Genomic DNA, 26,161 nt, shown 5'->3' on the forward strand with positions numbered 1-26,161 from the left:
TTTTGCAGGGCATAGCACCCACCACGTGGGTCCAATTCAAACAGGTTTTCTCTTCCGTATGGCTCACATCTACATTTGAGGTGGATGTTATAACCGCATGGCACAAGCTGGATGCTTCAAAGTGTGATAGTTTGGAGGATTATAACAAGAAGTTTTGGGAAGCTCTACTCCCAGTGACTTCTTATCGTGCTGTGCCATTATCTGAGCAGGTAGAGAAGTATTGTTGTGGGCTGCCCAAGGAGGTACGAGATTATTGTATAAAGACAAGAGTAACGAACATGTCACAGATGATTGAAAATGCTATGACAGCTAATGCGTTACTCACAGGTGGTTCATCTAGGTTTAAAGGCAGTAAGAAATTGGGCAAGAAAGCTGAAAAATTTGGGCATGCTTCTCGTGATACTAAAGGGTCTTCAGAGACAAAGTATAAGAAGTTGCCAATGCCCAAGAGGACTTCTGAGGAAAGACAGGCTTTGAGAGATGCTCAAAAGTGTTTTTACTGTACTGAAGAGGGGCATATGTCATTCAATTGTCCCAAAAGAACGTCCAAAAAGGACCCTGACAATAAAGGAGAGCCCAAGCCAAAGAAACCAAAGCCTTCTGCAGGCTTAGTTCCTGATCTTGTGGGGGAGCAGCTAGGCTGTGAAGCTACAGAGTTGTGCAGGGCATGGGGCAAAGTGAGAGATCAGAATGCTTTGATCTTCTTTGACACAGGTGCTAGAGCCAACTTCATTTCACCAGATCTGGCTGGCCGATTGGGGATTCGCGCAGAGGAGATGGGGCCGTTACATGAGGCAAATATGGCTTGTCCAGGGTATGCAGAACCCGTTACTCCTATTATTGGGAAGCTTCGGCTTCATTTGCAGGGTTATGTGGACAGCGAGGAGTTCTTCATCATGCCTTTGGATGGCTGTGATGTTTTGTTGGGGATGCCATGGTGCCACAGGGTACATGCGGTGGTGGATACTTACAATAGGAAAATTACTCTGACTCATAGAGGGAAAGAGCATGTATTGGATGTAAAACTCAAAGGGGAATCTGTTCCTATTGTATCCGCTTCGGCGATTTCATCAGTAATGAAAAAGCATCTTTCCGCGTACTTGATTTATGTAAAGGATGCACAGGATGATGAGTCTAAGTCTAATTTGTCAATGTTAGATAAGGACAGGGCTGATTTCTTAAGTGGGTTTCAAGACTGTTTTTCCGAGTCATTGCCAGGAGAATTACCTCCTGAGAGGCCAGAAGATCATGCCATAGATCTGATTCCTGGTAGTACTCCACCGAATAGACCGCCGTACCGTGTTAGTGCAGCCCAACAGGAAGAGATTATGAGTCAGGTGCAGGAGCTTTTGAATAAAGGGTTGATACAGCCTAGCTCATCACCCTTTTGCTCACCTGTGCTCTTAGTGCAGAAGAAGGATGGTTCTTGGCGCATGTGTATTGATTACAGGGCACTGAATAAGAATACCATCAAGAATCGATTCCCCATACCGAGGATCGATGACATCCTGGACCGCTTACAGGGCTCCACAGTTTTTAGTCGTATTGACTTGAAAAGCGGGTATCATCAACAGATACACATTAGACCCGAGGATGTGCATAAGACAGCATTCCGAACCACGTTTGGGTTGTATGAGTTCTTGGTTATGCCCTTTGGTTTGACGAATGCGCCTGCCACATTTAACAGAATGATGGACAGGATTTTCAGGCCTCATAGAGAGTTTGTGGGCACATTCTTTGATGATATGATTGTGCATTCACAAACTGAGGAAGAGCATAGAAGGCATTTGGCCATTGTGTTTGCAGAACTCAGAAACCATAGGTTGGTGGTTAATGGCAAGAAGAGTGAGTTTTTCTTGCAGGAGATACATTTCTTGGGGCATATTGTGTCTGGTCATGGAGTCCGTATGGATCCAGCAAAGGTGGAAGCAATACTTAATTGGCCAGCTTTGAGGACCGTGCATGATGTACGCAGTTTTCTAGGATTGTGTTCCTATTACAGGCGGTACATACGGCACTTTGCTGAAATTGCTTCGCCTCTTCATGCTTTGATGAAGAAAGCAACTCCGTTTAGATGGGCTGATCGAGAAATTACAGCATTCAAAAAGCTCAAAGAAAAGCTTACTTCGGACCCAGTATTGGTGTTACCGGACCTCCGAAAGGCTTTTGTTGTCCAGTGTGATGCATGTGGAAGTAGCATTGGTGCAGTTCTCATGCAAGAGGGACATGTGATAGCCTATGAGAGTAGAGTTTTGCAAGATGCTGAGAAGCATTTACAGGTGTATGAGAAAGAGATGTTGGCTGTAATTCACGCTCTTTCTACATGGAAACACTACTTGCTTGGGGCTGATTTCACTGTACAGACAGATCATCAGACCTTGCGTTACTTCCTCACGCAGACTAAGCTTTCAGAGAAGCATATGCGTTGGGCAAACTTTTTGTCAATGTTTCACTTCCAGATTGTGCATGTGGAAGGCAAAAAGAATGTAGTGGCAGATGCTTTGTCACGCAAGCCACAGGTCTCGGCAGTTTCACTTGCTTATCATCATGAGCTTGATGAAATGAAAGAGCAGTATGCCCATGATGAGGATTTTGAAAGGTTGTATGATCAGATGTTTGAGGGTCAGCGGCATGAGCATTACACTCTCAGAGATGGGTTTTTATTGATGCATGGCAGACTGTGTGTTACCAGGCCATTGCGACTCAAGGTTATGATTGAAAGTCATGCTCCACCGTATGCAGGTCATAGAGGTATTGACGCCACGGTAAAAGCAGTGGAGACTTTCTTTTATTGGCCAACCTTGAGAAGAGATGTTGATGCCTTTGTGAGGCAATGCATCGTATGTCAGAAGGTAAAGTTTGACCGTCAGAAGACACCAGGGTTATTACAGCCTTTACCTATTCCGGATAGACCTTGGGAGAGCATTGCCATGGATTTTGTATTTGATCTTCCACGGACACAAACGGGAAATGATGGCATCTGGACTATCATATGCAGGTTCAGTAAGCAGGCTCATTTCATTCCCGTGCGGAAGACAATTAAAGTGGATCATATGGTGAAGTTGTTCATGGCGAACATCTTCAAGTATCATGGCTTGCCTACGTCTATCATTAGTGACCGTGATCCACGGATGACGAGTTTGTTTTGGAGAGGGTTGTTTGACAACATGGGTACAACTCTCAAGTTTTCATCGTCATTTCATCCACAGACAGATGGTCAGTCAGAAGAGGCTAACTCTACAGTGTTGGATCTTCTCAAGTGTTATGTGTCAGAGCACAAGCAACAATGGGAAAAGTATCTTCCTTTGGTGGAGTTTGCATATAACAACACTGTACATAGCTCGACAGGCAAGGCGCCTTTTGAGATTGTAGAAGGAGGGAAGAAGGTACCGCCCATTTTGCATACAAAGGATAAGATATTTGAGGCTGATCAGTATGTGGAGAGCTTGGATGAAGCTTATCGGAGAGTTAAGTTGGCCCTCCAGAAAACTCGGCAGAAGCAAAAGAAAGCCGCAGACCGTCATAGACGTGATTTACAGTTTGCATTGGGTGATTGGGTTCTTTTGCGCTTTGAAAAGGCTAGACTCAAGAAGATGAAGGGTAAAGAGCGCTTATTCCCTAAGTTGAGCATGCGATATTATGGGCCTTTTCAGGTTTTGGAAAAGATTGGTGAGGTAACCTATCGATTGAAGTTACCAGATCACTGGAGGATTCACAATGCTTTTCACGTGAGTCTTCTTAGACCTTTCCGTGGGGATGTGCCTGAGGATGTATCAGATGAGGCTCAGCCGGAAGTTGAGGAACTTGATGAGGTTCTGATTCCAGAGCAGATACTGGCACATAAAGAAGGAAGGTACGAGGTAAAGTTTCCCGTCGCTATCTTGTGAAGTTCAAGAACTATTCACCGATGGATGCGAAGTGGATGGAGGAAGGTGACTTAACAGATTCACCTCAGGTTTTGCAGCTTTATCTCGATGCTTTTGAGTTAGAGCCGACTCTTATTGTGGCTCATTCAGGTTCAGCAGAGCATGGGTCTGGAGCATTACCTGATGCTCAAGAGGGGGGTAGCACCTCCACTCCCTTGATACAGACAGGCTCAGATGACATCTAGAGGTCGCTTGGTGCAGTTTTTATCTCACCCGAAGGTACTGAGGCTGACAGTACATCTGTTTATGGGACTTCTATGATATATGTGTACTAGTCACATGGAGATTTTTGTGGATATGTATGGTTCACAGTGGTATACAACTTGGACTATTACTATGCCATTGGTTTGCAGTGAATGTTGATACATGTGTATGGCTCAGAGAGATTGGGACGCTGATCTTGCCATATTGTATATTTCACTTTGGATATTTTGATGCATCACCAGAATGCAATCGAGGACGCTTGCCATTTTTCAAGAGGGGGGTATGTCATGGCCCTGTGAAAATGGAACAGTACAAGTGTGGGCATGGTGGTTGCAGAGTCAGAATATTTTATGATTCACATGGGGGGTGCCCGGACAGAGTTTAAGATGTGTGGACATCCCTAGGTGTGAAGGGGGGAACTAGAAACATTAAGCTTTAATGTTTATTAAAGTTTGCCCCTAGGCCTTAGTGGCCCTAGGAACTTATTAAAGTTTGGGGCCCTAGGGATTAATTTGGGGGAGAGTCACTCCACTTTTGGAGTTTTCTCTCTCTTCTCTCTCTCTCTCTTCCCTTTTTGGGAGTCGTGGAGCAAAAGAGAGAATTGAAGCGTGGAAAAGCAAAGAAGCTCCAGGCGGCTGCTGAAGACCAGTTTTGCTGCTGTTTTCTGTTGGCTGTGAGCTGTAACAGGCCGTACAGTGCTGTACGACTGCTGGTTTTGCTGTGGACAGAGGAGTGCAGGGCTGTGGGACTTTTTCACTGCTGGACTGGCTGCGCAGAGGACCTGTACAGGCTGTACAGTCAGTTTTTCAGCAAGTACACATTGTACAGCTGCCGTACAGTGTACGGGCAGCAAGGTACAGCAAGTACAGTTGCTGCAGGAGTGCAGATAGGTGCTGGACAGGTGCTGGACAGGCCTGGTTACTCAAATTCAGGCGACCAGAATCAGGACAGCCGACTGTTTGTTCAAGTACAACTCCTGGCACGTATCCCGAGGCGGTGCAGACGGGTACAGTGCTGATTTTCAGATCTGTATTTTTCAAGGACAGCATAAGAGTGGACATCAGGAGGAGGATACAGGCAAGTACAAGCACACGTGTGAAGCAGGGTTGTGGATACAAGTGCCTGCAAGTACAGATTGGTGCTGTTGCTTCCTCCAGTGTTGTTTCACGAGCTGAACTTGGTAAGCTCTGTTTCTGTTCATCTATCTCTCTTTCTACTGCTTGATGTCTGTTGCAGATATGTGTTATCTGGCCCCTTGTGAGAGGAGGGGTATGGCAGATTGACAAGGGTTGAGACAGAGATTGGACAGCACATGTATGTTTGAGCTGAGAAGATGTATCATGCACTTGAGTTATGCCAGATGTATGCCCATGGCTGGCCTGCTTAGTGATCTTGGCTGATCAGAGGGAGGCACAGTGTGTTATTGTGGAACACAGATCTGTGTGCATAGATCCTCTGTGCTGAGAAGGATTTGTGGGCCGTCAGATTGGACTTACAGGTGTAAACTCTTGGCTGATCTTTGTGTTGTACTCAGCCATTCATTTTATTATAATTGAATAAAGAAATACCGCAAGGGGCGCCAAGCTTTGGGGCCAACAGGTGTCGCTGTGTTTTCAGATTTGGGCACTCTAGCTCCAATCTGTGTTTTGTTTCTCATCTAGACTACAAGTGGACGGGTGATTGCTTCTACCGCACTCTGGTTTTCTATCAGAGGCCGGTTTCAGTGGCCGGTGTATCAGATGGTTGTTAAAACTGCGTTCTTGAATGGTGACTTGCAGAGCAGGAGGTGTATGTTGAGCAACCTCCGGGCTTTGAGGTTCCGGGATCAAAAGGTATGCTTTACAGGCCGCGGAAGGCCTTGTTAGGTCTTAAACAGGCTCCCAAGATTGGAAGCAGGAGATTGATTCTTTCTTTCTAAGAAAGGGTTTTTGGAGATCCGAACTTGTATCTCTTTCGGGAACGCGGTATGGTCACATTGATTCTTCTCTATGTGGATGATCTTATTCTCACTGGCAGTCATTTGGAGCACATAGTTGTGACGAAGGCTACCTTGTCAGAGGAGTTTGAGATAACGGATTTAGGCTTCATTTCTTTTTGGGACTGGAGATTTGGTAGGCCCAAAGGGGGTTCTTTGTTTCTCAACAATGGTATGTTCATGAGTTGTTGGAGGCCTATGTTCATGAGTTGTTGGAGGCCTTTGGGATGGAAAACTGCAAGCCTATTTCATCTCCGATGGACCCGAATACCAAACTTACTGTACATGATCCTTGTGAGCAGGTTGATGCCTCTTTGTATCGGAAACTTGTCGGTTCATTGATTTGGTTGTTGAACACCAGATTGAACTTGAGTTTTCCAGTCCAAGAATATGATAACTGTCCAATAGACCCACCAATAATTGACCATTACAAGGATGGGCTGTTTTAGAACATCCCGAAATGCGTGAAAGAACAACACCATACGCCCATCCCATCATGGGGACTTCCATTTACCCAAATTTTTAAGAGCATCATCGAGTTCTTCCTCGGTAAAAGATGCATCCATACTAGCTGCCTCATATGGTGTGACTATAGGCTGAACATACTGCAAGAGTTCATGACGTGCATGGCATACTTCCTCAAAAGGGGGCTGAGGGGGGGGGGCAACAAAAATGCCTACAAAATAGTGATGACAAACATCAACAAGTTGTGCTTTGTTACATGTCCAAGTTCCATTAAATAGTTTCACTCTTGCAATAAAGTGTTGTTGTCTAGATGTGTGCAAATTTTTAAAAAAGGATTTGGAAGAACAACCTTTGTCAAGAAGCAACTTTTGTCAAGCTCGCGTTTCTTGTTCAACTTGCGAGCTACATTTTGGTAAAGACAATGGTTGGTCTATGTCAAAGGTTTCAATTGCCTAATTTCAATGTATTCTTGCAAGGCTGATTTCGCATCCTAGCATAAGAGGATGGGCAGTGGCATGTACCATTTGTATAAAGTGGGCATGCGATAGATAACTGTTATTTACCATCAATACCTTCTGTCATGCAAAGCACGGTCATGGGTCGACATACCAAAATGAAGGCCAAACAATACAGGGGGCATGATCCAAAAGCCTCAATGTATGATCAATCCACATTTTGCAGGTATATGCATCATATTGGGTAGCATGCAGAAGATACCATCTATCCAAACGTGCCGAGTAGCCTATAAGTACATTATGATGGAAAGTAAAGCCCGGTTGCTGAGGCATGAGATGTGTCCACAAATTGCATGCATCCAAAAGAGTCAGGGTTTGATCCCACACTTGTTTCTCAATGCGCATCATATGAGAACGATGAGACGAACTGTCAGCGTATGCACACGAATTGTTAAAGTCCCCTATATTAAAAGCATTTCATAGCTATAGATATGTTTGAAAAGACTGCCACATTGCAGCCCTTCTCATTGAAGTTTGTGAGGCATAGACACTCGCAAATTCATTCAGCTCACCATCAATCATACATTGCACAACAATCCATCTGCCATTGGGATCATTGTATGCCAATTGAGGTTGAAGTTCATGTCTAACCATGATAAGAGTACCAGAGAAAGCTTGCTTTCTTACATAGAAGATGTGATAACTAGAGAAAACCTCATGTCTACCAGCAAAAGCATGTTGGTTATGCTCTTGCAAACAAACTATATGTGCCTGCATTACATAGGACCAAAGGAGCCTCCATTTATTTGCATCACAGAGGCCCTTGCACATTATATGTAAAGCATTTGATTGGTATATACATATTTACACCACGTGTAAGAAAAACATGCTACCCTTCAACTTGCATGTCTGCCTGGCTCCCTGTATCACTATGCAATGTATAATCTGGAATATCATCATGAACGTTACTCGCATGTAAAAGATTGGTAGTGCCAGTAGATACATGAGGATTAGTCGGAGTGTGTGCAAACAAGGAGTCACCCCTCACAACTGTAGCCCACATTCTACCCACACCTCTTAACATTACCCGAGATATCAAGCACCCCATAAGTTTGCCCCACTATAGAGATTCCAACTATCCGATTACGAGACATGATAGGTCCCCATCTAAGAGGGACAATTTTCTTAGGTGTTTGTCATGCATTTGCCTCTTGTTTGGACTTTTCTCTTCCTTTTACAACAACAGGAGGGCTTGCCTTGCCAACTTTTGCTTTTCCCTTATCTAAGGTGACATTTGGGGCTTGCGCCACATTTTTCCCCTTTTGCTACTGCATGGGCACAACAGGAACAACCTCAGGAGGTGACATTGCCGCAACTAGTAGCTACAAGAGTACCAATGGACATTCTGATGCCATGTGTCTAAACTTTTTGTATGTGAAACAAGAGCCGGCAAAATTCCCCCATTCGAGCTTAAGAAAGCTTCCTGTGTCGGATATTTTGGCAGTGACACTCTTCAAGAAGGTTTTGCTGAGATCAAGAAAGCATGGGACAAGCTTGTCCCTGGTTTCAATTGTGGGTTCCTGATCAAGTATTAGTAGACCTTGTGATGAAACTTTCAAGGAGAGATGTGATCCTTTTTTTTCCTTGCGAAGATGCCTGCAGAACGGCTGCTATCAGGTTCTACTTACTTTTTTTGGACAATAGATGGTGCATGTGTACCCATGGGTGCCTGCGAATGATTATCAAAGCTTCGTCAAACAGATATGCCCTATGTGCATGCAAGTTGCGGAGCTTCCTATTTATATGCGCCATGCTTTACCTTTCTTAGCGGAGTCACTTGGCAAAGTGGTTTTCCCTCCTAGGTCTTCTAGGAGTGTCAATAGATTTTGCATCTTTTGGGATACTGATAAGCCAACTCCTTCCCAAGTGGCCATAAATGTTGAACTACCAGGATATCTCACACAAGAAGCTTTAGCAAATGGGGGAATTTTGCAGGCTCTTGTTTCACATGCAAAAAGTTTGGACACATGGCATCAGAATGTCCATTGGTTGCGAGTAATGTTCATGATGATATTCCAAGTTAAACATTGCATAGTGATACAAGGTGCCAAGTCGCCATGCAAGTTGAAGGGTAGACTATTTTGCATAAACATGCTATAAATATGTATATATTAATCAAATGCTTTACATATAATGTGCAGAGCCTCTGTGATACAACTAAATGAAGGCTTCTTTGGTCTTATGTAAATACTATGCAACCACATAGAGTTTGTTTGCAAGAGCATAACCAGCACGCTTTTGCTGGTAGACATGGGTTTTTCTCTGGTTATAACATCTTCTATGCAAAAAAGCACGCTTTTTCTGGTACTCTTATCATGATTAGACATGAACTTCAACCTCAATTGGCATACAGTGATCCCAATGGCAGCTGGATTGTTTTGCAATGTATGGTTGGTGAGCTGTATAAATTTGCAATGGTCTATGCCTCGCAAAATTCAGCGAGCAAGGCTACAATGTGGCAGTCTTTTAAACATATCCATGACTATCAAATGCTTTTATTATAGGGGATTTTAGCAATTCACCTACTTATGCTGACAATTCGTCTCATCGTTCTCATATGATGCGCATTGAGAAACAGGTGTGGGATCAAACCCTGACTCTTTTGGATGTATGTGATTTGTGGACACATCTCATGCCTCAACAACCAGGCTTTACTTTCCATCATAATGCAATTATAGACTACTGGGCACGTTTGAACAGATGGTATCTTTTGCATATGATGCATATACCTGCAAAATGTGGATTGATCATACATCGAGCCTTTCGGATCGTGAGCTTGTATGGCTTGGGTTATATTTTTGGTATGTCGATCCATGACTATGCTTTACATGACAAAAGGGAAGGTTGTTGATGGTAAATAACAGTTATCTATCGCATGCTCACTTTATACATATGGTACATGCCTATCCTCTTATGCTTCACATGAGAGAGGATTTGGATGTTGCTTAGGTATGGTTTTGTGATGTGCATGCAGGCTGTCATTCAAGATTATGGTGGATGGTATATGGGGGAAACTAGGATGCGGGTGGCTTATGCAAAAATCAGCCCTACAAGAATACACTAAAATTAGCCAATTGCGACCTTTGACAGTTGATAAGCAGCAGAATATGGCACATGCCAAACATGTCTTGACCAAAATGATGCTGGCAAGTTGAACAAGTGGCAAACTCAAGCTTAACAAAAGCCGCTTCTTGACAAAGGTGTTATACCAAATCCTTTTTTTAAAAATTATACACATCTAGACAAAAGCACTCTATTGCAAGAGTGAAACTATCTAATGAAACTTGGACATGTAACAAAGCACAACTTGTTCATGTTCGTCATTACTAAATTGCAGACATGTTTTCTGTCACTCAGCCACCTTCTAGGGAAGTACTCTTGCACATCATGAACTAACAGTATGTTCAGCCTATAGTTGCACTCCATGAGGCAACTAGTATGGATGCATATTTTATTGAGGAAGAACAGGATGAGAAAAGCAAAAGCTCAAGTTGCTTTTGTGGAAGATTATATAAACCCCTTAAGTGGGCTTCTTGCCACACATCTCTCAAGTTTTCAAGCTCTCAACCTCTCAAGCTCTCAAGCTCTTTCTTGTGCAAGATCGAATTTTCTCTCAACTTGCCCTCTTCACGATGTCGACCCAAGAATCCGAGTTAGAGCCCCTTATCGAACGCGAAAGCTTGCCGGCACGGAAGATACTGATGCCGATCTTTTTGACGATTATGTGTCCAAATCAAATTTCCAAGAGTTCAAAGTTGCTCTCGAAGCTGCTTCTTCGGAACGTCAGGCACAAATCGCCGCGCAGATGCAAGCTTTGCAGAACTCCATCTCTCTTTTGACCACTACCCTATCTACTCTTTCGGGTATGGATACCTTGGCCTCTGCTTTAGGCCCCAACATTACTCCGGCACAGTTCGGGGGCGAGCAAAAGCAGTGTACCAAGGAGATCGTGGACACTTGGCTACATAAGTGACAAGTCCATTTTCAGTTTCATCCATATGATGATGGGAAAAAGATCGAGTTAGCAACAGATTTCCTCTAAGGCAAAGCTTTGCTTTGGTGGAAGGAACTCAACCCTAAGCCAATGACTTGGGCACAATTCGAAGAGGTCTTCAAGAAGGAATTCCTCAAGAAAGAGGATGATTATGATGTTGTTGCCCGGTTTACAGCTTTGACCATGACCTCGCAGCACCTCACGTATGAGGTCTGCCTCCAGAAGTTTAGGGACTTGCAGATGAAAGCTACAAAGATGGATTCCACAACTCTTTTGGAGTTCTTCGTAGCCGGTTTACCAGACTCATATCGTTTACAGGTTAAAAATAACAAATGCAAAACTTTGGACGAGGCCATTCATTCAGCTCGTATCTATGATGATACAATGGTCTCTTCCAAGTCTAAACCCGTTACCGAGCAGGGAAACAAGCACAAAAGAAAGTTCTCCGCACCAATGGCCAACACGACTGAAGGAAAGTCTTCGGACCAACCTTCGAAGAATTCAAGTTCGACACCAGCGAAGAAGAAACGACTCCTTAAGGCTTTGAAGCTCAAGAAGAAGGGACATTGTTTCATCTGCGAAGAAAATGGACACATGCGTAGCGAGTGCCCGAAGCAAAAGGGTGCAAAGACCAACGCAGGACCCAAGCCAAAGGCAGCTAATCAATTGTCTTTGACAAATACGTCAGTTTTACTGTACTCTCGCCCTAGTACATGTTCTGATTGTCTGTTCAACTCTAAAGTTTTTGGCTTGCATGATCTTCTCCGAGTTTATGGAGAAGTGAACGGCCATAGAATCCACATTCTTCTAGACCCTGGCAGCTCACATAACTTTGTTAACTACAAACTTGTGCAGAAATTGAGTCTTGATACGTCACCCAGCAATCATAACTATGAGGTATGCCTACTTACGGGTCGGCAAGTATGGGATCGAAAGGTGGAAATGCTACCAATCCAGATTCAGGACTACAAAGATACTCTGGAATGCTATATTATGCACCTAGAACATGTAGACTTGTTATTAGGGATTGAGTGGTTTAAGACTCTTCAAGTCCAGATAGATTAGTCTAGTCATATTTTTTTCTTTTCAACTTAGGAACACCCAATATAGTATTTTAGGTGATTGTATACATCCCTCTCGGGGACCTCTTGTAAATACAGTTGATTTTGGAAATATAATGGATTCTTCTTTGTATACTGCTTTCCATTGTGTATTGATTCCACTTTCTTCATTTCTCATACCTTCTATGGATGTCAATGAATTAAGTGTATTTGAAAGCAAAGAATTACAGAAGATACTTGATTTGTTTCAAGATGTATTTCCTAAGGAACTGCCATCGGCGGGCTTACCTCCTAAAAAGGCAGTAGATCATCGTATTGACTTGATCCCTGGTGCGCATCCTGTTAGTATTCCACCTTACAAGATGAGCCAAGCTGAGGAAGATGAGTTGGCTAAACAACTCGAAGCTTATCTGAGGATGGGACAGATCCGTCCAAGTAAATCACCTTGGGGTACACCTGTGTTGCTTAGGAGAAAGAAGGACGACTCCTGGAGAATGTGTATAGATTACAAGAGATTGAACAAGCTGACAATTAAGAACGGTTATCCTCTCCCTAGATCAAATGACCTGATTGACCGGTTAGCAGGAGCGAAATATTTCACGAAAATAGATTTACATACTGGCTATCACCAGATACGTATTCATGAAAGGCATGTCGAACGAACCGCCTTTCGGACTAGGAATGGCCATTACGAGTTTCTCGTATTACCTTTTGGGTTAACCAATGTTCCAGCCCCTTTCCAACAAATGATGAACGATCCTTTTCGTGAACATTTAGGGAAATTTGTGGTGGTTTTCTTAGATGATATTTTGATATATAGTCGTACTCTTGAGGATCATGTTAGACACCTCACGATTGTCTTATCTATTTTACGACAGAATCGACTATATGCTAAGTTAAGTAAATGTGAGTTTTTTATGACAGACATCATTTACTTGGGACACAAGATCACTAGAGATGGATTGAGCATTGACTATGATCGAGTTCACAAGGTTCTGGACTGGCCTATACTAAGAACAGTGAAACAACTTCGTTCTTTTCTCGGTTCTGTTGTTTTTCTTTGGGAATCTGTGCAAGAGTACTCTCAGCTCACACTACCGATGATGTGACTGACGTGTTGAAAGGTCGTGGACGTAAGTCAAATCAGCCTATCACTTGGAATAACGATTTGGATATGGCCTTCAGACTTTTGAAAGATAAACTCAAGGAAGCACCTATCTTAGCATTACCTGATCCTAGTCGGCTTATGTTCTTGAAACTGAAGCCAGTGACTATGCCATCGGGGCTGCTCTATTTCAAGATGGTAGACCTCTTGCTTTTGAAAGTAAAAAGCTAGACGACACTCAATCTCGTTGGCTAATCCTTGAGAAGGAGCTTTATGCTGTGATTCATGCTCTCAAGGTCTGGAAACATTATTTATATGGCTCCAAGTTTGTGGTATTGATTGATCATCAGTCAATCAAGTATGTGTGTGATGCGGATGATTTGAGAGGAAGGAAAGTTCGAGGGCTGAGTTAATGCAAGATTTTGATTTTAGATTCGTTATCGAAAAGGGTCCATGAATAGTGTTGCAGATGCGCTTAGTCGAATTAGAAAGGTGAATACTTTGTCATTCACCGAGATTTCTACTGACTTATTTCAGTTATTGAGAGGGCTTTGCAGGACTGATAGTTATTTTGGTCCATTTTGGCAGAAGATCCAAGACGGGAGCTCACTGATTGACCAAGACTCAATGACTGAACAGCCTACCGTTCAGGCTGCAGGTGGCCAGTGGATGATTCGGAATGGTTTACTATTCCGTAATGACAAAATTTGTGTACCACAGACCTCGGACATTAGGTCCAAGATTCTTAAGGAGTGTCACGATACCCCTTCTGTTGGACACCCTGGGGTACACAGGACGCTATCGTTAGTGAAACACACTTTTTAATGGCCAAAGATGAAAGGGTATGTAGAAGATTATGTTCTCAAGTGTTAAGTTTGTCAAGCAAATAAAGCTGAACGCTTTAGACAGGCTGGGTTGTTGCATCCTTTGTTGCAAATCCCAGGTAATAAATGGAAAAGTATTTCCATGGATTTTATTACCGGATTGCCAAGAACACATCAAGGCCACGATTCTATTTGGGTTGTGGTAGATCGCTTGACAAAAATGGCTAGATTCTTACCGACCCGGAAGACTATTACAGCTATGCAATTAGCAAGGCCGTTTATCAAGCAATTGTTTAGACTGTACGGGTTACCGCAAGACATAGTCAGTGATAGGGACTCTAAGTTTACGAGTGATTTTTGAAAACTTGTTTTTGAGAAGTTGGAAACAACTTTGAATTTGAGTTCCTCAGATCATCCTCAATCTGATGGCCAGACTGAAAGAGTGAATCAGATTTTGGAGGATATGCTTCGAGCATATGTATCCAAAAGACAGAGTTCATGGGAGGATTATCTTCCTATGTTAGAATTTGCATATAGCAGTACTAAGCATACGAGTACAGGTTTTTGTCCTTTCATACTTATGTATGGTTTTCAACCTAGATCACTTGTTACAGTAGGATTCTCAGGACTTCAGCATGATGAAGCACGTAATTTTTTGCAAGATATGCAAGAAATGTTACAAGTTGCAAAAAGGAATCTATTAGAAGTGCTCAAGACAGAGACGGATTTAATTCTAATAGACATCGTTCACCCAGAGAGTTCTCTAAAGGAACGATGGTGTATTTGCGAGTTCCGAAAGATTCCGAGACTTTACACACAGGTCGATCTCCGAAATTATCCCCTAGTAGATGTTGTGGACCATTTCGTATTACACGACAGATTGATTCAGTTGCATATGAACTGGATTTGCCTTCTCATGTGAAAGTTCATCCTGTATTTCATCTAAGTAGACTTAAGGAAGTATTGGGTGGAACAGACCAGTTAGTTACTCCTCAAGAAATCATAGATGTTGAAGACATGACATTTGTTCCACACGAACCTAAAAAGATTCTTGGATTTCGTGAAAGAAGATTGCGTAATAGGCTTATCACGGAAAACAAGATCAAGTGGAAGGATCCTGTTGAGGAGGACGCTACATGGGACACATTGACTACTCTTCAGAGAGATTACCCTGGCTTTTTAGTGAGCTCAGGAGTGAGCTCTTAGAGGAAGGGGAGTATGCCATGTGCACAGTGTGTATCTACCGTGTGCTACACGCACGCAAGACTAGCTTCGAGGTTTGGGGAAGCTTGGAGCTAGGCAGGCGTCTAACGGGCGGGCGTCCAAGTGTGGACACCCGATGTACGGCCAAGAGCCTATAAAAGGGTGGCCAAGGTTAGTCATTAGTCATATAGAGTCTCGCGTGATTTGTGAGAGCTCTACGGTCTGGAGCCTGGATCTAGTGCAAACGTGCACCTGCTTCATGCAGCCGAGGCCGAAGGCCCGCGAGGGTAGCTTCGTGGCGGTACAAGACGTCGCAAGGTAGAGATTGGTCGGTACGTCCATCTAGTTAGCTCAGCTTGTGGCTCGGTGGGGACAGCCAAGTCTGTGGGCTTGCCCACAGCTGTCATGGTTGGGAGGTGAGTCAGGCCTGCACCCCCGTCTTGTTTGTTTGTTTATTTGCAGGTTTCGAGTCTCGTACCAGGAGCGTTCTACGAGGTGATCCTATGGGGATTTGACAATGTGGCTCAGTGGATAGTCTCCGTCCTAGAAAAAACATGCTATGCAAGGAGTTTTCTTTGGTGCTCGCGGATTTTATGAGGTCTTGCTTTCGGACAATGATGCAAAAAATTAGTTGTTGTAAATGTCTCCTGTTATGTTCAACACACAGATGGTGCATGTGTTGCCTTGGTTGCTCACGAGGGATTTCCAAAGTTTGATGAGACATAAATGCCCGATATGGGACAAGGTTGTCGACTTTCCCCACACGTGGAGACACTTGCTTCCTGGAATTGCGGGAGGATTGGGGAAAGTAGTTTTGCCCCCCCAAAATAAATGGAAACATGAATTGATTTTGCATCTTGTGGGATACTGACAAACCCACCCTTCCAGGTATTGTCATTGACTCAGGAGACCCTGTGATAGGAGAAAGGCCTTTCAAATTAAAATGGGGAAAATTTGCAGGCGCATGTTTCCAATGTGGGAAATTTGGACATATGCAGTGAGAATGTCCCGAACCGCAATTGCAACCCCCTCCCTTGGCTATCCCTAAAGAGCTAGATCTTGTTACAGCAAGGCACAATATCCAACAGAAGGCTAAATCGCCGAATGTTACACAAACTCAGACTAAGGAAAATGAAAAAGGCAAAGGAAACCAAGTCTCGATATCTCAGCCAGTAGCTCTAGCGTCTACCTTGAAACATAAGGGCAAAATGCAAGTTTCAAAGGCTTTGGAGGGTTGGACCTTGCCAAAAAAGCCTCTTAAAGCAACGCGACCAATAATTCAAAGAAACTATATGGTTCCTATGTCTGACGGCAAGCAACAAAATGTCTATGTGAATAAGGGAGATGATGGTACAACCATTGTTGATGCTTGGGCAAAAATTGCAAAAGACACAGATAAGGATGTCCTCACAGTTTCAGGACAGCATTCGTATCTTGGGGAGCATTCTGATGCTTATTTCCAAGATGATCTCGGTAATGATGTTTTGGATCCGGGTGATGTTCCCATGAACACCACCTGATGTCCTATAATTATAGTTTCATGGCCTTGTACATACACTGCATTGTATATACATGACTGCAACAATCAAATGCATGACACATAATGTCCGTGGGTTGTGCAAACCTGAAAAATGGCGACTTTTATGGTCTTATATTGCTAGCATGAAGCCACATGTGATATCTTTGCAAGAGCACAATCAACATGAATTTACTGGTCAATTGGGTTACTTTGCAGGATATGGTATATTTTATGCAGGGGATTACTCCGGTGTGCTTATCATGGTCCAAAATGAATTACACCCAACTCTTGCATTCAATGATCCAACTGGACGCTGGTTGGTTGTAAAATGTTTGTTACATGGGGAAATTTTTGAGTTTGCTACTACAGTCTATGCACACACAGCGTCAGCCAAGGCTGAAATTAGAGCTTATCCATGGTTGCATAATGCCTTTATCTATGGTGATTTCAATAATGCACCCTCGTTGGGAGAGAATTCCTCGGGGCACTCACATATGTTGGCTTTGGAAAAGGTTGCTTGGGCAAACATGGTTGGTGAAATACATGCACTAGATTTATGGCCACATGTCAAACGAAGGATGCCTGGCTACACTTTCTCACATTCGGGCATATTTTCTTACCGTGCTAGGTTGGACAGATGGTACTTGTTAAATGCAAATCAATATGATGAATTGTTTGCAAAATGTAGATTGACCATGCATTGCAACTATCAAATCATGCTCTGCTATGAATGGGTCTCTATTTTGGATTGCCAATAGATGATATGCCCTTGTATAACAAATGCCTGTTGCAAATAACAATAGCTATCTCTTACATGACCGCTTCCAACAAATGGTGAAGAATATCATACCTCCGCTAGCCGCTCAGATGTTTCAAAATCTAGATGTTGCATGGCATAGATTTGTGATCCGTATGCAAGCTGCTATTCAAGATTATGGCAAAAGCTTTTTGTATGAACAAAGGCAAACGGTAAGAGAAGCCAAAGTCAAATGTCAAGTCTTGCAAGAACTAGCTGATGCACGCCCATTACAACCTGCTGAGGAAGAAGGGCTAAAGAACAATTGGCTGCAAATGACAAGAGAAAACTAGAAAAATGGAAAGTGACAACCAGGGAGAAATACTTGCGGGATAAAGGTTGCTACTCTAGACAATTCTTTCCACAGCTTCATCATGCCCAACAAAAAGATAACATTAAGAGGGTTAAAATGGACAATGGAAGATGGACATCCACAAAACAAGAACTTGCACATGCATATGCAGCATTCTTTGCTGCTCAGCAGCCCCCTTCGCTGCAAATGCAGCCGCTAGGGAAGCCTTATTGGTTCATGTGCATCCAATACTGTCCCTGGATGATGCGAGTACTATGGAAATGCCCTTTACTGAAGAAGAATTATTGAATGACATGGAGAGATGGAAAGCCCCCGGTTGGGATGGATTAACGGTGGAATTCTTTTTGCAATTTTGGGACCAATTGAAAGTGCCGTTGCTGTATATGATAAATCTTGCATGAGAAAAATGGGAATTGCCTTCTTTCTCGAAAGACGGAATGTTAAAACTCTTTCCTAAAAAGAGCTTGTGTGAGTCTTTTGCAGATTGGAGACCCATCACACTCATGTCAGTGGCATACAAATTGGTTGCAAAAATGCTGGTTAACTGCCTCAAGGACTCTCTATACCAGTTTGCATCGGGCCCAATATGGGTTTAGACCTCGCAGACACATTATGGACAACATTGCAAATGCGTATATTGGCATTGAGTATGCTAAATATACAAAACAAGCTATGCTTCTAAAGCAAAATATTGAAACGGCTTTTGATACAATCCAATGGGACTTTGTGGCAAAAATCATGCGCCGTATGGGCTTTAGTCGCAAAATGAGAAATATTGTTTACTAGCTTTATCAAGATAGCCAGGCATCGGGCATTATGGATGGAGAACTCACAAAGGCATGGAGTTTAGGCAAATCAGTACGCCAAGGCTGCCCCTTGAGTGTGTTCCTATATGCCATTGCCGCGCATCCACTGCTTTTACATATGGATCACCTTCTCGCCATGCATACTTTGCATGGGCCGGTTTCGCCATCAGGTGATCAACTTGTGGGAGAGGCATATGGAGATGATTCCTTCTTTCTACCTAGAAAATTATCCGGATGGTCTCAACTTTGTAATGGAAGCACTTGACCTCTTCGCATGTGTTTTAGGCTTGAAAGTCAATTTTAGGAAATCCAAACTCTTGCCATTGAAAATTGATTTTGAAAATCTAGACCCTTAGGCTAAGGTCCCTTATATCATTTTTAATTAATTCCTAATGCACATTGGAGAATTTTTTTTGAACTTCTATTTCAGGGAAATATATTTTAGATATTAGGAGAACTTTTATATCTAAAAATATCTCAATATTGAATTACACCTCTCTCGAATTTTTCTTCTCTCTAGGCAAAAACAAGGAAAAACAATATTTTCTTGTATTTTGAAATAGGGAATGATTATAGGAAATTGAAGTAAAAGCTTATTCATTATTCATGCTGAGGAGGATCTTACATCCTCTCCCACTTGAAAAACGCGAGATGTCCTCATCTCACAAAGTGGGGGTAATTTTTTACCATCTCTTCTTCTTTCTCCCAAGTGGCGTCTTCTAGAGGAAAGAACTTCCACTTGACTAAAAACTCTCTGAGGACTCTGCTCTTGAGAACCTTCTCCCGAACGTCAAGGATTTCTTCATGCTGGAGTACCATTCTTGGCATGCTCATATATGGCCACGGCAAATAATTGAGCCTTCACAAATTGTGCGCTCAAGCCTCTCCCTCTTCCTCAACTTTCAAGGCTCTCCCTCTTGAGTCTTCCTCAAGCCTTCCCCCTCTTCCTCAAGCCTCTCCCTCCCTCTCCATTTCAGTACTCCCTGGATGCAACCCTCCCTCTCTCTCACACGGGCAGAGATTACCAGCTTATCAGGCAGGACTTGATTCAACTGGACACTAGGAGGACATGGGTACAGCCGACACACGAGCTTGGTACGAAGATGGCTTTCTATAGAGATCATCTTCTCCAGCTCACGCAGAATGGGTTTGTGATTAGACCCAGCTACATGGATACTCATCTTTCTCATGGGGTACGGTGTGCTATTGGTCAAATGCGCACATCCTCACACCAGCTAGAGATTGAGATTGGCAGATTCAGAGGAGTACCAGCTGAGGCCAGGATCTGTCAGTTGTGCCAGATGGAGCCAAAGATAGAGTTACATTACATATGTCACTGTCCAGTATATTATGAGATACGAGGCCGTTTTCACTGCCTGTTTAGAGAGGGTTTCGGACCACTTTCTAGAGTCATGAGATACCAAGATCAGAGATGCCTCGGATTATACTTGCTGGAGCTTCGTAGACATAGAGAGGGTCGCTTGAGAGGGAGGGGATCTGAGAGGGAGAGACACCTACAGAGGCAGATTACAAACTTCTTTCGACCAGAGATTGAGCAGTCCGGCCAGGAGGCATTGCAGCTAGCCGCACCAGAGGTACACTGATTGATCGGGCTATAGAGCTGGGGCAGTCCAGGTGCCCCAGGATGAGAGGCCCATCTCGACACTAGCGGAGACTACAACAGAGGATCAGGACCATACTGGCACGGCATGGGAGACGTCCAGTCAGAGTACTCACCATGGAGGACATTGAGGATATCCGCCATCGACCGATGAGAGACATCTTTGGATAGTGATGTGTATGATGCTTACCTTTGTTGCTGGAATTTTTCTCCCAGATTTTATCCATTAGGAGCTCCTAGTACCGTACTTTTACTCATAGTTGTTTCAGTTTCAATTAGTTGTTTAGTTGTTTTTAGCTTTTCTTACACATACATTGTATCAGATCCACCAATTGTTGTAACCTTTTTGGTCTCATAGGTCATTTTGGCCTTCTTAAGACGTTAATATATCATTTCATTTCTCCCTCTCTCCCCCTCTTCCTCAAGCCTCCACCGTATTTTTAAGTATTTTTTTAATGGACTGTACCTGCACCGTATTTTTATTTTCAAAATTTAGCGGTGCGTTCCGAGACCGTATTTGAACGTACCGTACCGAATCGAACTTTTCGTATCTGACAACTATGGTGCAATCCATACTCATTGCATATATTTAGTTCTTTTTACCTCTTCTGTTTTGGCCAAGGGATCGGATTGATGCCTTTGTGGAAAATATTAGAGTTCTTTTGGAAATCAAAACACCATAAGAAAGCACTTGGGCTATTGTCAATGGCAAAGCTATGTACTCCCCGTGTGCATGGTGGATTGAACATCCTCAACATACGTATACATGTCCTTGCACGGAAAGCTACTTTGTTGTAAGATTTTGCAGCACAGCGGCAGTCTTGGTCACGGATGCTGGTGGCCATGTGTGGTAGAATGAGATCCTTGGGCTTTGGTGACAGGACTACTACACACTCGGAGGTTGTGTTTGGTCATTTTGTTGGAAAGATACCTGGCTGCCCATACAGCACGCACCTTATTCAAGATTGGAAGAAAGTTTTACAGCATGTAACATGGAATGGCCGTGACATGGTGCAAGGGAATTCTTTGAGGGCTAAAAGCATACATTGGACTGCGGCTCTTGCTTGCCCATTGGCTTTCACACAGCCAAGGAAAGCTTTCTTCTTGGCAAAAAAGAGCATAATTGAGATCCATGATGTGGTGGACCACGTTGGAAACATTAAGTCCTTCCCTATGGCTCGACGTAGTTTTGGATTGGGTATGCATTATAGACCTTTGTGGCGTGAGATATATGAGTTTATGTCCCCCTTTGCACTAATACCACCGCTTTGTATGGATGACCGCCTGGCTAACTGGAAAGTTTTGGGGGTGCCTTTGGATATTATATTGGCTAAGAATTTATATATGAGGTTGTAGCCACCGCCACCATGGATTATGCATGTATGTAATGATCTCGAGGAGTGGTTTGCCATTGAAAGAACGCATGTTCCTTTGGAGATGCATGCTTGGAGTTCTCCCAGTGGGTGTGCCTCTGTACTCACGGTGTATTTGTGCCTCGTCATGCCACCGCTGTGATCAAACTCAGACGATGTTGCACCCTCTTTGGTCCTGACCACATTCCACACTGCTCCTGGCTAGGACAGGGTTTCAGCACCTTCTTTGGTCCTAACCACATTCCACACTGCTCCTGGCTAGGACAGGGTTTCAGCTTGCTTGCGCATTAGATTTCCCGTACACTTTTTTGGAAAACAGTTATGGATACTTGGAGTGCTAGCAGTTGCGCTCGGGCCTTATGCTACGTTCTTCTCCTAGGTACAATTCTGGGCTCTATGGACAATTTGGACCAACCGGAACTGATTCATGTTCAGACAGCATATGTCAAAAACACCACCTCCTCCTTCAGGCTCTCCTTGCGACAGACACTGCATTGTTGTTATGCGAGCCAAAATGTTGATTTGCAGACTTTCTCTTTCCTTTGACTGTTTCTGAGGAACTCTAGTATGGGTCCTTTTCGGACTCGCCATCGTACAATGCATATTTCTTCGTGGGTTTTCACCTCGCACTGAGGTTTCCCACTAGTAATATATCATTACTAAATATATATATATATATGCCATCGGTACGCATCCAATGCTCTTGTACATGGATAAGCTGTCAGAATGGCTTGCTACATGGAATTTCTGTGGGGAATGGAAACACGTTTGTCGCTCAAGCCTATGCCGATGATTCTTTCTTTTTTCCTCGGAACACAAAGCCTACTGTGAGCATTCTCATGCAAGCTTTGTCACTTTATGGGTTGGTTGTTGGGCTGAATATCAACTTCACAAAATCAAAGCTATTACCGCTGAAAATTACAATTGGCACAGATTAATCTAGCCAGGACAAATTGTGCCACCTAATCAGATAGTCAAACATGTTGGATATCCCATTGGATGGGAGGTCGCCCTTAAAGAAGAAACAAAATGGGTGAGGTAGAAGCTAGATCACGAAACTGAATATTGGAAGCTGTCTACATGGCCATTGCATGTACGTCTGCGAATAGTACAGTCTATAATCATGCCGTGTGTGCAATTCTATCTCCCTTTGCTTCCTTGGTCTTGCACACAGATTGATCTTTTCATGTCTAAAGTCCTGGGATGCCTGTGGAAAACAAAAGCAGACATAAAATCCCTTTGTCTGATGAAGCAAGGATTGGTTTTCTCACCTAAGATGCATGGTGAACTTAATATTCTCAATATCCCTTACCATGTCCTCGGGAGGAAGGCAATGCTTCTAGCTGATTTTGTGGCACAAACAAAGCCATGGGCTCGCATGTTGGGTAGTATGTGTGTCTCCATGCGTACAGAAGCATATGAACTTTGGGTCACCTATTTGATGATATAGTTTTTGGATAATTTAATGGCAAAATCACAGATTCTTCCTATGCTACTGCTCTCATTCCAGACTGGAAAGCTTTGTTACTCCACCTACATTGGTTGATCCGGCCCCCAAACCAAGGAAACTCTTTGACTATTTAGAGTATTCATTGAAGTACGGTCTTTGAAGTGCCTCTTCCATTATCCAAGCCAAGGAACGCCTATAACCTTTCTGTGCTTGGAATTCGCCACATATTGGATGTTATTGATGAGCATGGTATGGTTTTTTCGTTCCCTCAAGACTTGGGAGCGTCATTATGGAGATGATGCAACCATTGTAGCTAGTGTTTGCACTGCAAAAAAAAATCCCGACTCAAAGGCTGGCTTCTTGACAGGCACCTCCCTGGATATACACCTCTTCCTTTTCATCAGCTCACAGTTTCTAGGGCGTACAAGCTTCCCCCCCCCCCCCCCCCCCCCCCCCCCCCGGCCCGTTGCTGGATTCATGAGCATGCCAATCATCAATGGATGATGTCTAAATCCTTGCCTTCAGGGAAAGCGGCACTGAAAACGGATATGGAAGAGCAAATTGCCCTTGAAGCAACAATTGTTTGTTTTTTCGGTGGGGATTCTTTTGGCACACAGACACATTGCTTCAACCTCATGTAGGCGATGCTCTCACCTACGTGAGACAATGTCCCATCTTTTGTGGTACTTCTCCCACTCTCGAGCCCTCCTGGACAGATTGTTAGGGTACCTACGGGCACGATTTCCAAGCAAACTTTTTGGGAGAAAGATTTGGCTTTTTGGTCGACTCTCTCCACCATTGCCAGCTTATGCAGTCTTTCTGGATTGGACAAGATTCTGGGCAATCTAGACTATCTACCATGTCCGGAATCAGCTACTTTTTCCTATTGCTCATGTCAACCCTTTTTCCTTCTTCTGTACATCACTTTACCAGTCTCTCAAAGATTCTTTTGACCTTGGAGAACTCTCTTTTCCGCAGCTCGAGGTGTTTTCCCACTGTTTTGATCTGAGTCGTAGCTGTGCCACTCTAGGACAGCTATGAATTTACATTACTTTTATTAATGAAGCAGTGATTTCACTAAAAAAGTGTGTGTGTGTGTGTGTGCACGCGCACATATGCTTGGGCAAAATATTGGGCTATATGGACAATATGGCTGGATCGTAATTATATGAGGTGTTTGCACAACCTCGGACCTTCAAGTATGTATAGTTCCATCAATCAATACGTCAATCAGTGCATGACAGTTTTGAGCTGTAGCAGATTGATCTGCAGAACTAGTAAGTGTTTTTCCACTGTTTTTAGATGCACTTTACTGGGAGTCTCTTGCTTTGAGGGATCTCGAATATAAGATTTGACACTGATTTCACCCAAAAAAAAAAAAGTGTCTGTGTGCACATATACATATACATATATAAAAGCCGATACTCTCAAGGTACCTGGTTGATCGTTGCATAGCATCTGTAAATTTGATCTGATCTTCTAGATTGTCAGATTCTCCAAGGGTCATACTTATTATTTCATCTGTAGGTTTGTGAAGCATCACATCCACTGCCTCAAATTGCTTAGGCAAAGGTAACTCCAAGTTTATAGGAAAAAAGCTGAGATTTTGTCAATCGGGTGAAGTGGGAGTGCACCTCGCTGCCAAGATAATTATACAATCAATACAAACTATGTGCATTACATCGTTAAAAAAAGGAAACAAACAAGCTGTGAAGCAATTTATTCATATGTGCAACTGTACTATACCTTTAAGAAATCCATTTCCCTGCTCCATTTCATGGTATATCCAACAATGATCACTTCATGGCAAAATTCCTAGTCGTATTGCAGCCAAATAGAAAAAGTTAATGGCTCTCCTTTCCATTCTCTATTTTCCTGTTGCAATTCATGGTGTATCCAACACTGGTAACTTCATGGCAAACTTCCTTTTTTTAAAAGATGTCCTTTCCACCCACACAGTACAGAACTATTAATCTGGCCATATAATCCATCCATAAAATACCTTGTTTATACGCACAATATAACAGAAAAGCTCCTGAATATGATTAATTGTCCTCTCCGAGCTTGTCCCATTTGAACTTGTACATTCTGCTAGACACACCATGAGGTCGCATTCATCACATCAAAAAGATGTTTAATTTAAGAAAATAGTATTGCAATCTAGAAGCCATCAAAAGACAAACTTTTCATATGATGAGGATTAAAAAAGCAATTATCAATCCTCCAGATGCGTGTGGGCATGGCTATGGGCTAGGGTTAGATAAAACTCTTGAGATTACAAGGCCTTAATATGTGAGCCTTGTTAAAGGGACCAAAGATGGCTAAAGAATTAACACTAAGTTTGGGTAGTTTGTTGAGCTTAACTAGTGCAAACATGGATGATACATCCGGATGACAGCTATTGACTTACGCCGCTGGCATGGTTGGTCAGATTATGGTTAACATACCACGAGTGGTTTATAGGTTGTGCGTTAGCTACTTTGGTGTACTAGAGTTATGGCATAGTTATAACGCTAGCTCATATAGTCGGGTTCACACTATGGACCTTGTATGTTTTAATAGTAGAGTACTTTCCCTTATAGTATATACTCTTATATTTGTGTTATGGTTGTAGAGAAGTAAAGAAGATAGTAGAAAATTTAGCCATCCATCTCTCCCTTGTGTGCTTGTCTATTCTTGTGTGTGTGACGAAGAAAGCTTGTATGTTTCAGTAGTAGAATACTTTCCATATCGTATGTGGTCTCCCGTGTCCTCTCCTCAAGTGTCAAAATAACTGGCGCATGGTCTGAAAAAAACGTACCGGCGAGAATGCCAACGGAGCCCCCACGCTACCCGAACCTGTCGCCCACACAGAAGCGATCAATCCGCGATAGATTAGTCCCTCCCTGCCGGCGACACGACCGAGAGAAACTAAGACTGTCCTGAGAGCGGGAGAAAGCCTCATGCTGCCATGCATCAGTGATCCACAGTGTCATGTAAAATCGCTCCCAAGCTGCAAGCTCCGTGTCGTG

At 43.2% G+C, this 26,161-nt stretch overlaps 2 protein-coding genes across 2 annotated transcripts in view; both read right to left on the reverse strand.

The window, feature by feature from the left end:
- ITPK4 (inositol 1,3,4-trisphosphate 5/6-kinase 4) overlaps nucleotides 1-24,788 on the reverse strand; it is an 83,545-nt gene extending 58,757 nt beyond the window's left edge. Inside the window, exon 1 of the mRNA XM_086819785.1 lies at nucleotides 24,587-24,788. Within this exon, the coding sequence (XP_086675911.1) occupies nucleotides 24,587-24,690 (104 nt within the window). The 5' untranslated portion in view covers nucleotides 24,691-24,788. The remainder of the gene's footprint in view (nucleotides 1-24,586) is intronic.
- Nucleotides 24,789-24,916: 128 nt separating this feature from the next.
- LOC147624754 (uncharacterized) overlaps nucleotides 24,917-26,161 on the reverse strand; it is a 43,420-nt gene continuing 42,175 nt past the window's right edge. The window contains exons 3-4 of the mRNA XM_086819787.1: nucleotides 25,153-25,238; nucleotides 24,917-24,965 (exon numbers count right to left, since the gene is read on the reverse strand). Coding sequence (XP_086675913.1) covers nucleotides 25,158-25,238 — 81 coding nt within the window. The 3' untranslated portion in view covers nucleotides 24,917-24,965; nucleotides 25,153-25,157. The remainder of the gene's footprint in view (nucleotides 24,966-25,152; nucleotides 25,239-26,161) is intronic.

The sequence above is a fragment of the Cibotium barometz genome, chromosome 25 (genome assembly GCF_041138505.1).
Source record: "Cibotium barometz isolate CiBa-2024 chromosome 25, ASM4113850v1, whole genome shotgun sequence".
Classification (NCBI taxonomy): Eukaryota; Viridiplantae; Streptophyta; class Polypodiopsida; order Cyatheales; family Cibotiaceae; genus Cibotium; species Cibotium barometz.